This window comes from Oryza glaberrima, chromosome 3, assembly GCF_000147395.1.
Source record: "Oryza glaberrima chromosome 3, OglaRS2, whole genome shotgun sequence".
NCBI lineage: Eukaryota > Viridiplantae > Streptophyta > Magnoliopsida > Poales > Poaceae > Oryza > Oryza glaberrima.
This window is the reverse complement of record NC_068328.1, coordinates 34,013,269-34,028,255: the sequence shown is the minus strand read 5'-3', so window position 1 is coordinate 34,028,255 and position 14,987 is coordinate 34,013,269. Positions and strand designations below refer to the sequence as shown.

At 42.6% G+C, this 14,987-nt stretch overlaps 3 protein-coding genes across 3 annotated transcripts; all 3 read right to left on the bottom strand.

Moving 5' to 3' along the window:
- Positions 1–1,024: 1,024 nt before the first annotated feature.
- On the bottom strand, positions 1,025–2,827 carry LOC127765705 (50S ribosomal protein L18, chloroplastic). The gene is made up of 3 exons (XM_052290648.1): positions 2,568–2,827; positions 1,984–2,145; positions 1,025–1,389 (listed from the first exon to the last, which is right to left on the bottom strand). Exons 1-3 carry the CDS (start codon positions 2,766–2,768, stop codon positions 1,240–1,242), a joined length of 513 nt encoding a protein of 170 aa, XP_052146608.1. The 5' UTR covers positions 2,769–2,827; the 3' UTR covers positions 1,025–1,239.
- A 625-nt stretch (positions 2,828–3,452) lies between these two features.
- On the bottom strand, positions 3,453–4,412 carry LOC127766452 (transcription factor JUNGBRUNNEN 1-like). The gene has a single exon (XM_052291490.1). It carries the CDS (start codon positions 4,410–4,412, stop codon positions 3,453–3,455), a length of 960 nt encoding a protein of 319 aa, XP_052147450.1.
- Positions 4,413–8,608: 4,196 nt separating this feature from the next.
- On the bottom strand, positions 8,609–9,701 carry LOC127765730 (uncharacterized). The gene has a single exon (XM_052290676.1). The coding sequence runs from the start codon at positions 9,441–9,443 to the stop codon at positions 9,066–9,068; it is 378 nt and encodes a 125-aa protein (XP_052146636.1). The 5' UTR covers positions 9,444–9,701; the 3' UTR covers positions 8,609–9,065.
- Positions 9,702–14,987: the final 5,286 nt, after the last annotated feature.

Sequence of the window (14,987 nt, the reverse complement as noted above, 5' to 3'; positions counted from 1 at the left end):
GCTCTTGCTCTTGGTCACTGAACAACAAAAGAAGAAGAAAAATCTGCATCCACTGCATTTGAATACCTAACTCGCCGCATGACTATAGACATGATTGCTGGAGTATATCTGTGATAGATTCTAGCTAACAACTACTGTAGCTTGAAAACATGTTGACGATTGAGATCTAGTTAATGAAAGTCGCTGTGTTCCAATCCAAGAGAGAACCAAATGACCATAAAAAATGCAAACTGAATAAGACACCGCGAGCAATTAAATTAACAGAAAATCACAAAATGGACTTGATGTGTAAGCTCTCCCTTTCCATCTGATTGCCTTATTTTGCAGAACATTTTATAAATAATCACGTGGAACGTTATGTAAATAAAATAACGCTAATCTTTGGTTGAACACCTTGGAGCTTCATTATAGCCGATGAAAAAGAGAAGATTGTCAAAAGTGTAAATTTTGTTTGCAAACATTTGAATCGCTTAAGCTTTCCAAAGCAAATCACAACTAATACTGAGATTATGCAATTCCCAAATGCTCACAGCTTTTCCTGTTGATCTAATAGCAAGGGCAAGACACACCTTCGATTTTTGGCACATTGAAATTTGTTTCTTTCGAAAGTGAGAGAAATGTAAGCTTAGTAAATGGCGTTCATTTTCGCTTCAGTAATCACTAATCAGCCATTACTCTGAAAGACTCATGGAAGAGATGTTTAGAAAATAAATGTTACCTACTGATAGATAATTCGATCAGAGATGATGGAAAATAAATGAAAAGGAAAAGGACAGTAGTATGCATCAGTGCAATTAGCACGTTTTTTATTTTTGTAATCTGAATAACACGCTCCAGACTCCAGAGCACCTGACAGCTTCGACAAGAGTACGAGGCCTGGCACAAAATGTTGGACCGGAAGCCCACATTAGCCATGTCAAGCCTGGGCTTTTGCAGGCCAGAACTCTAGTAGCAGGTTGTAGGAGTGCTCCATTTTGCACGAACAGAGTTCAAAACAACACATGTAGGATAGGATGGCAACAGATTGATCTATTAAACTGAAAATATGCCCGTTAAAAGAAATTTCATGAAGCAGACAAACTCAATAACTGGTGAGCTGATAGTGGGGTGATATACAATTAAAGAGTAGCCAAGCCTGCAGAGCAAATCAAATTACTACAAAGAAAAACTCTGTTCGACAGGTGGGCGAAAAAGAAAGTAACAAGTGATTCTGGAGATATGAACAAACATTTGGAGGTTTCAGAAATCAAGCCCATTCTCTCTAGCAGCATCAGCCAGAGCTTTAATGCGACCATGGTAGAGGAAACCACCCCGGTCAAAAACAACTTTGGTAATTCCTTTCTCCAAGCAAGACTTGGCAATCACTTCACCAATCTTTTGTGCCACTTCCTGGAAACCAACCAGAACAACAGAGAACTTTCATCAGAAACAGAGCTCTGACTTTCGGCAAGAAACAACTGCAGAAATATATTCGATATTTTTTTTTTCACACTAAACTTTACGATACGTGTTCAACACTGTTAATCCTATACTATCTGACCTGTGGAACATTTAATTTGTAAGTAGAGCTCAGAACCATGTACTAAAATGGAAATGCCACATGCATAAAACCATAAAAAACAACCGCGACAACTTCAAACAGCTTTCATTTTTTGTGCATTCCTCTGGGTTTTCTTCAGAGCCACATCAGCAAAGGATCGTCAGATATTTCAATGGTAAGTTTTTCTAGAACCTATTGATTTCGCAATCAATGTCTCCAAGAGACGACACTAGGTTAAGGATTTGAACAAGTGAGATTGAATTGAGCATGATTGTCTGATCAGACAAATATGGATGCACAATCATCTTTTCACATAAGTGCACCTACAAAATGTTAATAGCATCACCTACGGTATTATTGTGGTACTGCACTGCTCAATTTATTATTTTCAGAGAGAAAAAGAAGCAAAGAAATTAGACATAGGTAAGTCAAAATCAACTTACAACTGTTGGCCCTGCCGAGTATTCCAAGTCCTTTGAAAGAGACTTGTGCATTGTGGAAGCTGAAACCAGAGTGCATGACTTTGTATCGTCAATCACTTGAGCATATAAATGTTTGTTTGAGCGGAAAACACTGAGTCTTGGCCTCTCCGTGGTGCCACTAACCTGAAATAAATTATGTAAGGTTTACACAAAGGCATGCTTTTATTCACAGAAACATGCATTCTGATTCTGGCAAAGCCTACAAACTGAGTCACCCACCATAGTATGCACAAAGCCACAAACTGTTTGTTTGCGACCTCACGGCCAACTGACATTCTAACAAGTAGGACTAATCAAGACATACATAAACAAGATATTACTCGTTTGAACTGGACGTCACTGAGGATGACACTAGCGAATCCTACTCTCCTTAGTGTACCGCCGCCACAAAGGCATTTCATCAAATACGTCAACGGCATGACATTGCTCTCACCCCACAAGTCTCACACCTACCAACTAACCGCAAAAAGGAGCGCGCAATCATCGCATTGCAAGAGATTGGAAACAACGTTGGCTAATTCCCCTCGTGCAGGCGCTATTACTACCTTCTTGCGGAGGCGGACATGGCGGGCGATGCGGTCGGCCTGGGGAGTGGACACCTTGACCTTTGCAACGACGACGAGAGAGGCCCGCCGCCGCGCCTGCGAGGGCGAGGGCGCGGAGATGGCCGGAATGGGGATGCCGAGGCTCCCGGACACGGTCGCCGCGAAGGCGCGCGCGCCGGCGAGCGCCGGCGAGGCGAGCATGGCTAAGTGCGGCGACTACGCTGCTCTCTACTTGTCTCTCCGACGAGCCCAATGGCTTTGCCTTATCCTATCCACCCTTTGCATTTTAAGCTGATTTGGCAAACTTACAAAAAGACCCCGCGTTAAAAAATAATTTATACACAGCCCCCGAGTACGTGATGGGCCAGGCCTATGTCCACGAGGAGATGCCGCGGATAGGGCCCATAATGGAGGGGATGCCGCGTGGTTGGGCCTACCACCACGAGCCAACTTCCCAATTTGGCCCATTTAGATTTAGCGCACAATGATACAGCCATCGACACAGCGATATCAAACCAGATTTTGCCCAAACGCCAGAACAAATCACTCTGATGAATACTCGCAAAAGATACAAAAAGAGAATCACTCTGAATCTCTCTGATGAAAATGAATTTCGTTAGTTCACTTCACAGAAGGGCATTATTACATCATAATTTACAAAAAGAATCAGTTCAACCCTTGTCATCAATTACAGATCGATCGATCGAGATGATCAATCGAGCAATGCATATCTTCATGCATCGCAGTTGATCAAACAAACACCTAACTAATTGATTGATACGTAGTACATAGTACATGTCTAACTAAACCTGTTCTCTGACGAAAAACACTGCACTACTTAGTGCTACAGCCGCTCACTACACCTCAATCAAAAACTTGTTTCATTTAATTAGGGTTCGTGCCAAGAATGTCGTCGAGGGTTTCTCCGGCAGCCAGCCGCTGGATGATCTCCTCTTCGCCCATGCAAGGTCCGTTCGTCGTCTCGATGAATTCGTCTCCGCCGCCGGCAACCTCCATCGTCGGAGCCGACGGCAATGGCTCGTCGTTCATCAGATACCTCATGTACTGCTCCGTCGTGGCCGTGTCGAATTCCACTCCCAAGCTGTCGTCCATCGGCGCCGACAGCAACGCATCCAGGTCCAACTCCGGCAGGATCGCCGGCTGCTCGCCGTGCTCGCTCCCGGCCTCCTCTTGCCGCGGCCGCGCGCTGGGCGGCGCCTCCGGGTGATCCGCGCCGTCGTCCGCCTTCCTCTTCGAGCCGGAGCATGGCGAATCGGCCGACTTCGCCGCCGCCGCCGTGCGCGCCTCCGCGCAGACCGCGCGCGGCGAGCGGTAGACCTTGCAGAGCACCTGCTTGTCTGCTCCGTCGATGGCGTCGTCGTCGAGGCCGTACTCCGTCATGCACCACCCTAGCCTCGTGAACGTGCGCGCCGACCCCGACGACGACGACTCGTAGACGCCATAGGAGAACTTCTGGAGGTACCCGACGCGGCGGCCATCGGCGCCGATCACGGCCTTCTTGCCGCCCTCCGACTTCCACACGCTCTCGCCGCCGCCGCCGCCGCCGACCGCGCGCTGCCGCCTCCCGGAGGTCTTGCGCTTGCTGGTGAAGCGCGGGGAGCAGAAGAAGTACCAGACGCTGCTGCTCCCATGGGTGCCCGGCGCCGGTCTGTGCTCGCCGACGAGCTCGGCCGGATCGGCGGAGTAGACGTCGGCGTGGTTGATGAGGCGGTCCTCGAAGGGGATCTTGGCGATGCTGGGGCGGAGGAAGAGGGTGATGAGGCCGTCGTCGGAAGGGTGGAAGACGTAGCCTGGCTCAAGAGCGATCTCGTCGTCGTCGGCCATGTCGGCGGCGCTAGCTCTCGCGTTGCCCTAGCTTCACCTCGATCAGGGGAGAATCTGAATTGATCGAGGAGAGCTAGAGCTAGCAGATGGTAGAGCCGAGGGCAGTGGCGATCGAGGCCTTTTATCGTGGACGTGGCGCACGTACGCGCGATCAAATGGCAGTACAGATATTGCAATTGATCACCGAGACCGACTCGGAGTCAAGCAGACCAAATGTTTTTTTTTTTTTTTTTTGGCGGGAATGCGGTATTTGTACGCGTAATATGATTGTTTGTTGCGAAATGCTAATCGATTAGTCCATCCAAATTATGGTTTCTTGATGGGCTAGGCCTGGCTGGGAGAGGCCCAATTCGGTGACTGGTGAGGCCCGTCATCGAAGCAACGTCATGTGGTCAGGCCCACTAGCACAGCCATCCTGCGTTACTTGGCCCATTTAGAATCGGACTGCAACAATTCTATTCGTGACAGGCCGTGCCGGCTCCTTCTCTAATGGCCTCCTTTCACTTAACTTTTGGGTTTTTCTCATTGAGTATTGAGGAGGATCCTCTAGTACACAGCTGGAGCAATTTTATGACTATCTGATCCCATCTCTTAAGCAGTATTTGATTATTATCTTTTTTGCGTTAAGCAATCTTCATTCCTCAAGATCATCTCTTTTTTTTCTTAAAAAAAAAGAGAGAAACCTTCAACTTGTGATAATTTTGCACCCTTTTCATTGAGGTTTATACCTATTTGCTTACATATTCATCTGCAGACAAAATGTTTTTTTATGTCCTCTAATACTCTATACCGAATTGGAAGCAAGAAGAATTCTTGGTCTCTAGTATTGCACGTGTCTCAGAAAATAAAAGTTATTTTGAATTGCTGAGGATTTGGGATGGTTTATTTCTCCTTTTTTCCCCCTCTATACGCAGTTCCACAGAATCTTTTTTGATACTTTCAAGAACCATGTTGATACTGCAAGGATCTATCAGTGTTATATTTAATGAGCCTCAATATCCTTGTTTTTCTTGATTATATATGTTCAGTTGTATCAGAAAATACCAAAGATAACAAGGAAAAATATACCAGTTTTCTATTTCTTAAAGTTAACATTATTCTGTTTTGGACTTCCATTGAGCATCATCAAATCGCAGAGTACTTCTATATGACAGTGAAATCCCTTCTTTTTTTTAATATATATATTCTAAATTGCTAAATAGTACAGATGCACCTCTTTGTTTTCCTTGCAGCAATCAATTTCCTTCATTATCAATTGCAATATTTGTCTACTAATATTTTAGCGCAGTTTGTTTACCATGGAACAATTATTATTAACTAATACTGTATTTTATATAGTAGTATTTTTTTTAAGACTGCATCCTGCTAGTGCTAGTTCATACTGCCATGCTGGAATGTTCTGGAATGCCAAAATCTGGCAGGAAATAACTTCGTAGGATTTGCGGCACATATCAGCTTATCTCTCACAAAAATCGTTAAAATTTTCGCACGTTCCAGACGAAGCCTAGCGGATTTAGAATTTGGATTAGAAAAAAAAAAAGAGGCAAAAATTGCGAATAGTAATCAATCTCCTGGTCCATGAAACCCGTGGATGAAGGAGCGCTAGCAGTATATCATGTTGAAGGGCATTCATCTCTATCTCTGTTATTGCTGCTGTCGCTGCTGCATCATAAATGAGAGCCATGTGAAGCGCCCAAACTATACATGTTTATCTTCAATTTAACTTACATATAGGAGTACTTAAGACAGGTCATGGTGGTACTGTGTCTGCACGAACGGGTGCATTACATTCATGTATCATTATTCATTAGGTAGGATTAGTAAATGAAACGAGAATGGAGAAATGATTTGGCAAAATTTGTTCCATTGGAAGCAGTGGCAGAGCCAAAATTTTATACATGTGGGGTCAATTACTAATGATTTATATTTAAGTGGGGTTATTTCTCTATTTTTTTTTTGGATTTATACATGAAATCGAGATTTATATGGTGTTTTTCAAAGCCGTGGGGTCAGCCGATCCCACAGAAATGGCCTAAATCCGCCACTAATTGGAAACGCAAAAGATGAGAAACAAAGTTAGGGAGGAAGAGATGAACGGATAGCTCGTACATTTTTTCTGTCTACTACAAAAATGGTAGGGGAACCCCAGTTGTAGTCGAGCAAAAACGTGAGGTTACCGAGAAAAACCCTAAGGTTTTAAAAACTAAGATGGTTACCACGGTAATCATGAGGTAATAGCGTAGTATTATAAACCCTGACTACCACTGTTAGCTCTTCCTTTTTTTCATATTTCAGGTGTACATCCTACCATGGCAGCTCCCTGAGAAGATTAGCAGCACTGACATCTTTACAACTTCTAAAGCAGATAGCAGCTAACCTTAAAAGTACACAGTAGTGGACTTTGTCAATCTGCACTCACAAAGTGAGCTATTGTCCTCATCATGAATTCAAACTGGGCTGCTTTATTTCCCAGCTTTTGGATTCAAATTTTGTCTCTGTTAGGTTCCCCAAACCTGACTGCAATGGCAACGAGGTAGCTGTTCGTTTCCAAAGCTGTTGCTACCAGTACTGAAGTACAGTATGAATGTATGATTACCTGAATTTCCTCTCACACACTGAAAGTCTGAAACATCACAATCCATCCGATCCTTCTGATCAGAAAAAGAAGAAAACGTCCATGTCGAATTGCTCAATCATGCTTTTGAAAAGACAATGGCACCACATTCCAGAATCAAACCATCATATTGTTCATGAACTACGTTAAACAGAATGCAGAGAGAGGAGTCAAGAAAAGATCACGCAGACAATAGCTAGCTAGCACATGCATCTGGGACCATCACCCAAGCTTAACCTTATCATCTCATGTAGATAGTACAAGTACCCTACTCGTCGTAAGATGGAGGAGTCCTACTACTACCTCCTCTCTCAATCCGTCCCCAAATATAAGGATTCAGATTTGTCCTAAGTTAGACTCTTTTAGCTAATCAAGTTTTTATCGAAAAGAGTAGGATGAAAATAAAATATATTCAAAAAATAAACTACCACATCAAAAAATAAACTATGAAAATATATTTCATAACAATGCTCATATGATACTATCAATATATTCTGTTCGTAAATATTATTATTCTTTTCATAAATTTAAGATAGTATCCTTATATATATTTTGAGACAGAGGCTTTAAGATAATAGCTATACTGACTTGATTAATCAGGCATTTAGATTTGTAGCGTGGCATATGGGCCAGGATAATAATGATGGATTTCTTAGTGATAATGACTGAGTCCACTGACCCGGCCTGGACTCGTGGAGAAGGTGTAGTAACATACACGGCTAAATTAAAGCTAGTACTCCATTGATTTAGGTGGAGTGCATGCTACAGTGCATCAATTGATCGGTCAGTTTTAACCAGTGATGAATTACTTCCTGCCAGTACAGTGTTTCAGTTAAGGCGTATTGACACGGTGGTGCCAGCCAAAGTCTTTCAGGATTTGTACTGAACAAAATCCTTTATTGTGATGGCATATGTGCCGGCATGGAGTGACTGGACGAGTGTAAAAATATTTGACAGATTGCAACACAAAGATTGCCTCCAAAAAAACATATTTGTTACAGTGTTTTTCTGCATTCCTAAGAAGTGATGCCGGCTGTTCACTGCCTGTTTGAAGTAAATGACAGTGAATTCAGCCAATCCAAGATCAAATCTTGTGCACATCAGAGAGAAGAGGAGTTCCCAATCTCTCACGGAATTCATTGAAAAGGAGGCAGGAATCAAAGATGCCATTTTCAATTTGGCATCGTCTTCCTTGCATTGCATGTAGCAAGTAGCAACCATTTGCTTATCTCTTCTTCTTCAGTTGTTCTTCTCCTTGCACTGCTGCCTTTTGACCGCGACACGCACTTGAAATAAAGCTGAAACACGAACCGTGGCTCACCTCACCTACTTCCAAACAAACTCTGAATATTATTTTAGAATTAGACCTCAGACTTTGGGCTTCTTTTCTTTCTTTCTTGGTCCCTGCAACTCAGAAGATTCACCGGCCAGGCATCTTTCCATTATCCTGCTCCAATTCTCTTCTCATCTTGTTTGCATGATTGATACTAGATTGCCACAGTGGCCTCAAAGATTTCACATTTTTCTGAAGAAAAAAAAACTGATTTTGTCTGAAACTGCATGCACGTGCATGCATAGTATATGTACACAACCCTGATTTTATTTACATGGCAATTTTTAAGAAAGAAAGAAGCGAACATAGAGGTCAAATCAAGCGACCTGAAGAACAGAGGAGCAGGTAGAAATGCAGAAAAAAAAAGTTGAGCAAAATACACAGCTCGTTCATCCATTGGGGCAGACCGGCAGAGTAGTAGAGTGTAGATTCACCATTAAAAGTAAAAGAAAAAAAAAGAACGAAAAAACACTGAACATAAACAATCCCCTTAGGTAATAAACACCCAGTTTATCCTCTCTAGTGAAGCAGTAATCAAGAACTGACTCCATGGAATTACACTACAAGTTACTAACATTTTACCGGCTAATTTTTACTTTTTTATCCAAGCAGCAATGAGCTTAGATTGCCTTCTTGTTTGAGACGCCAATTAACCCAACCTAGCTTTGCCTTTCTTGCTTGATCGATGCTTTGCAGCTTCGAGCTCCTACCAGAAGCACACGGACGACGACGCGGCGGGCGCCGGGGCGTGGGCGGCGCCGCCGGAGAGGCGGCCGTAGCGGCCGAAGCGGGCGCCGCGGCGGTGGATGTTCCGGCGGCGGGAGACCCAGGCGAAGCAGAGGCGGAGGCGCGCGCGCAGCCGCCGGAGCCCCGTGGCCGCGGCGCGGCGGAGCCTGCGGAGCCCGACCCAGACGACGCGCCGCGCCCGCGCCCGCGGCGAGAGCTCGACGTCGCGCGAGAAGTGGTAGCTCCGCAGGAACAGCTGCCTCCGCTCCACCTGCCGCTCCCACCGCGCCATGTACTCCACGTACGGCCACGCCGCCGCCGCCGCAGGCGCCTTCGCCGCCACCCGCACGCCGGACATGGCGCCCAGCCACAGGTTCTTGGCCTGCTCTGCTCTCTTCTTCTTTCCCAAGGCGCGCGCGCGCGAGCGAGCGAGCTTACGTTGTGGCTGCGGCGAGGAATGGAGAGTTAGTAGGAGGAGGAGATTGCGGCGGCGAGGCCTCGCCGTCGCCGGCGATGGGTGCGGAGGATGAGAGGGAGAAGGGGAGATGGATGGAGTGGGAGGGGAAGAGGTGGGCGGCTTTTATTCTTTCTTCATTGGACTTCCTCTCTGCTTGCATTCTGATTTATGGGCGGATTAATTATAATTACTTGATTAATTGATTTTTTAATTGATTGATTTGATTAATGGTTTTGCTTGCTTTGGATTGGATTTGTTCAGTTGAGCTAAGCTAAGCAAGGTTTAAATTATGCCCTTTATGCAAATATACCTGGTAGTTTGTAGCTTGAGTTTTCTACTGCTAGGGGGGGGGGGGGGGGAATCCTTGTTGCGTATGGAGGGAATAGTGCCGGTTTGTGATGTACAAGTAACTGCATATCATAAACCATACATGCCGGTGCTGTCAATGAAAAGGATGCACGCTTAAGGGTATTTTTCTTTTTTTAGTTAATCAAGGGTAATTTTATTAGATAGGAAAAATATTGACATTTTTTGTCGCAACTCTAATACAATCAAAATTTTGCAAGTTACAAAAAGGAGTACTAGGTTAGTATATTGTGGAGGAGAATTACATGACCAACCCAGTGTGTAATTAGGTCTTTGATGCGTTTGTTTATGTAAACCGTACGGAGGTGGGCGGACCGTTGGATGGATGGGAGCAGAGAGTCGTTGACCTGAATGACATGAATGTCCCTTCTGTACTCTTCTGCTCCTCTCCACCCAAAATGTCCTTTTGGATTCTTCACACTGCAGCATCATGGATATAGCATGCCTCAAAGGCAAACGAAAAGTCCACATAAATTTAATTCAATAGTTTGTGTGGTTTGTGATGGAAATGGAATGCTTCTTACATGAACTTTTGATGGATCAAATGAAACACCATTGGTATGTGAGGGCCTCAGTATGTCTTTGTTTTCCAAGACTGTCTAATGTTCAGGTTAGTGAAACTTCAGTGTGGTTCTGTCAAATGCTTCGTTCGTTTCTGACTCAACTTCTGGCTATGGTTAGATCCAAAGTTTGGATCCAAACTTCGGTCCTTTTCCATCACATCAACATGTCATACACATACAACTTTTCAGTCACATTATCTTTAATTTCAACCAAAATCTAAACTTTGCGCTGAACTAAACACAGCCTCTGTGTGGTTCTGACACGGTTAAAGGATAAAATTAATACATGATTAATTAAGAATCAACTATTACATATTAAAAAATGTATTTGTTTGATTTTTAACAATTTTTTATGTATTTTTTTACGTAAAACAATACTATTTATCAGTTTTGAAAACTTGTTCGTGGTAAACAATTGAGTAGCCTAGTCTTCAAGCTCATATGAACGCAGCCAAGTCTTGGCCATCAATTTTTTAGGAAATGCGTACTGATTTCTTATAACATATATTCTAGTTTTAATTTCAATAACAAAAGATTTCATGTGGCTGAAAACTGCAATATAAAAAGGTGAAACGGAATCTGGCTGTATCACAAGTGAAGACCAAAGCATGAAACAGTGTATCCTTCAGTAGCTGTCGATCTGATCGTGATTATACGAAGGTTCTTGCGTGCCACTGGTGGATACAAGATGAATTCTTGAGGAAAGCTACTCACAAGTGGGCGTTTGATCTCTCAGACATGTCACCTCGGAAGTTCGTTATATTTCTGGCCGGTCGTTGCAGCAACCAGCTGAAATGAAACTACAGGTCAGTTGTTTCTTCATGGTATTCCTGGGTTCAGGAATTTGATATATGAGTATTTAAATTTCAACTTGTAGTTAAAAGATGAGCAGTCTGTGTCATCATTTTCATTTCTAAATTAATTAATTAAGCTCGATCCATCAACAGATGGGTGTGTGCCGTTAATTCTATGCGTGCTCTGAACTTTATGAAGAGACGATATACATTGACCAGCTGGGACGTGAGTCAGTGAAGGATTATTAGCTAGATTAATCACAGTAAATAGACGTATGTTGAGGGTAATATAAAAAAGTCGATTGTTGGTAAAGAATCAATTACTAGCTAGCATTCCATGGTAGCACTCCACTACTGCTTAACTACGATGAACATATGGATAGATCTTTTTGTGACGTCCACATCACAAGCAAGAAAGATGATTACTTATGTTAATTACCCGAGGTAGAAGAAATTAAGAGCGAGTTGGTTATTAAATCAGGGAGCTGACTGGCATATACTATCATTAGTTTATTACTATTACTATGCGATGGAGTAGAAGGGAGTAGGTGATGGTAGTTCACGCTAACTAGCTACTAGTACAGTAATCTCTAATCTCGGCTGGTCACAGCGTACACTGCATCTGCATGAGCGCCGGCTTTACTTAGTTAAGTATTCAATTGCTTAGTTAATCTCATAGAATATCTATCGTTAATTAACTAACCCCCGTGCGTGTGTGTATCAATCGTACAGGGTTGGCATGCACAGATGATGGCGTCTTGTCATATTTGCAGTGCAGATGCTTCAAATTTTAGTTGTCTGAACTAATGATGAGCTTGCGTGTACACTGTAGCTAGAGTGAGGAGAGAGCTAGCGGCGAGCCTGCCCTGATCTATCTCTTGCAAATGGCGTCCAAGCTAATTTGTGTCTGCATGATACCAGCAATCAATTCCTCGTCAAATACGTAAAGATACTTCATCCTGAATGGACTGCTCTAATGATTACTTGCTACTAATAATCTCGTACTATTATCAGTCAGTGATGATACCATGCATGATGACTCAAATATATATGGATTCAAAATTAAAATGAAAATGTATTACTACTACTATGAAAATATAAGGAACAATCACCCTTAACCCAAAGACCAATAAATAATTATTATTACCTCGTAGTTTGGATTACCTAATAAATAGAATGTATGCACCCAATAAAATTAGATATCTTGATGGTGGAGGATTTAAATAATAATATTCGAGTGAAAAAAATGTACTACTTAATAATATGCATGTATGCCTGTCTTATACTGAATTATAAAACAACTTTAAAAAGTAGTTGTGCCTTATATTACGGAACGAAAGGAGTAAGATGCAGTAAAAAGTAAAATGGTCAGTTATATAGGAGTAAAGTAGGAGATCGAGTAGTAGTAACCGTTGGAAAAGTTGAGCGATGACACCACGCGTGGACCATGCTGCGAATCGTAAATGGCATCCTTGTGGCCGCAGCCAGCATCGCAGCAGCAGGGAAAGCATCTAATCGCCCATGATTAAGACATGACTGATGACAACTTAATTGATTAATCCTTTCTGTCTAGCCTGATCTGTTGGAACTTGCACGTAATTCCTCACAAAAAGAAAACAAGATACGGAGTACTGTAGTACTAGTACTCCTGATGTAGCTTGTCAGAACTCAGAACGGGAAAGAATTAATCGCGTATCAAGTGGCAAATCGTGATACTAGAACTATTAATCACTCTAATGGTTCGCAGATGTAAGGATGGTGCAGTGCTCCTACTGGGCTTCAGATAAATTCAGAGTTCTGAATTTCTGATATCATGTCTGCCAGCATTTGATGTTCTAGTTAATTACTGTAGGACACGGATGGTGATATGAGATAATAACCATAGTTAGCTCAGATTTGAGGTAAATACTCGCTCCATGTACTTGACAGCCATCAAAGATACTACTTCTACGTAGCAGTGCAAAGCTACTCTTAATCTAGTCGAGTACTACCATGCAGCTAGCAACCGATTTGCAGGCCAGTACACTCTACTGGTATTAATGGTTGTAGTAAATTATTGGTACTATGAATGATCTGGTATTCAGTAGGAGTACGTGTGTAACGTCAAGTAGGTCTCGTCCCCAAAAATTCGATCTGATTCCACTTGTCTTGCAAACAAAGGCAGCTGCAGATCCAAGTCAACCAATTTTAGTTCTGCAACTCTTCTCGAGTAGTAGTATGGCTGTGGGAACCTGCTAGTAATAAGATACTGGGCAGCAGTAATCACTACTATAGTATTAGCAATAGCTTTCTTCTCACTCTTTGCTTACCTGTAACAGAGTGAGTGTTGGGGTTTGAAAAACACATCATGCATCTCCATCAAGAACAGTTACTGCTCAAGGATTTGTTATTCTGAAAACGGTGCGTGCTTGTCCAAGAAGACTGTATCCTCATAATTTATTCAATTTGTTCACTTCAGTTCTCTACACGCCATCCCTCTGCCTAATCTGCTCATGGCATGTGCATGATCGTCATCGACCCAGATAACCACATCATATATATTAAATCTTTAGTTTACCTTTCACATTAGCGTGTAACTCTCTTCTGGCGTTACTGCAGAAAATAAAAACTGTAAAACAGGTAGTAGTGATGGTAACGTGAGTTTGTTAAATAGCTAGGCAGATGGTTAATTTCTAGTGGAACTTCATTTCATTTCACAACTTGGCAAGTTCTCTAAGATATAAAAAAAAAGGAATTAGGTAATGGCATGATGATATCAGCTATCTTAAGCTGTTACCAAGATACTTCCTCCGGGTTTTTTTAATAGATAACGCTATACATTTGACAATTTATTTATTTCAAAGTTTTTATATAAATATGCAAAAAAAATATAAATCATGTTTAAAACAATGCTAAACCAAATCACATGAAAATAAAAGGTAGTTACATAATTTTTCAGTATGATAAATGGTTAAACATGTATTCAAAAGTTAATCGGCTATTATAAACCGGATGTACTACCTCCGTCCTAAAATAAGTGTAACTGTGAGTATCCGTGTCCAATGTTTGACCGTCCGTCTTATTTGAAAAATTTATAAAAAAAAATAAAAAAAGTCACACATTTTTATCATCTAATAACAATAAAAATAGTAATCATAAGTTTTTTAAATAGAATAAGACGAACGGTCAAACGTTGGATATGAGCGATGCAAAACTTACTACTTCTACGGAGAAGATAATGTGTGTGTGTGTTGGGGGGTGGGGAGTGTTGTACTGGTGGTAAGGTACAGCAGGGCAGGGACGGCACGAACAGCGTGTGTGGTGTTTTGTCATGCAATGCAATGGTCACGACTCACGAGCCACGGCATGAAGCCGTCATTCCGGCCAATGCTTGGCGACAGGACGAGTCCTGTTCCTCCGTGTGCAAAATGTACGTACAGATTCAGTAATGGGAAACATGCGTGCAATGCAGCTACTCCTACTAGGCAGCAGTACTGGGCAGCCCAATGGTTTGGTTCAGAGATCATCCACCGGCACGAGCACAACCCGTGGGGAAATTAAATTACGGTCTACACAGTCGCCAGCAAAAAGATTACGGCCTAAACTAAGCAAATCCATAGTTAATTAATGGTCTTCTTTCGTTGTCAGGCACATGTTTTTATCGTGTTAGGATCAACAAACCAACTCCGTCCTTTTACATGGGCACAGCCTCGAACTTTGACCTGATAGATATGTCTCCCATT

What these genes read in the sequence shown, in the direction of transcription:
- LOC127765705 (XM_052290648.1), bottom strand. Translation starts at nt 2,768, where the DNA reads ATGCTCGCCTCGCCGGCGCTCGCCGGCGCGCGCGCCTTCGCGGCGACC. An exon ending in ATGTCCGCCTCCGCAAGAAG is followed by an intron (nt 2,146 to 2,567) that starts GTAGTAATAGCG and finishes AATTTATTTCAG; the next exon opens with GTTAGTGGCACCACGGAGAG. An exon ending in ACTCGGCAGGGCCAACAGTT is followed by an intron (nt 1,390 to 1,983) that starts GTAAGTTGATTT and finishes GTTGGTTTCCAG; the next exon opens with GAAGTGGCACAAAAGATTGG.
- LOC127766452 (XM_052291490.1), bottom strand. Translation starts at nt 4,412, where the DNA reads ATGGCCGACGACGACGAGATCGCTCTTGAGCCAGGCTACGTCTTCCAC.
- LOC127765730 (XM_052290676.1), bottom strand. Translation starts at nt 9,443, where the DNA reads ATGTCCGGCGTGCGGGTGGCGGCGAAGGCGCCTGCGGCGGCGGCGGCG.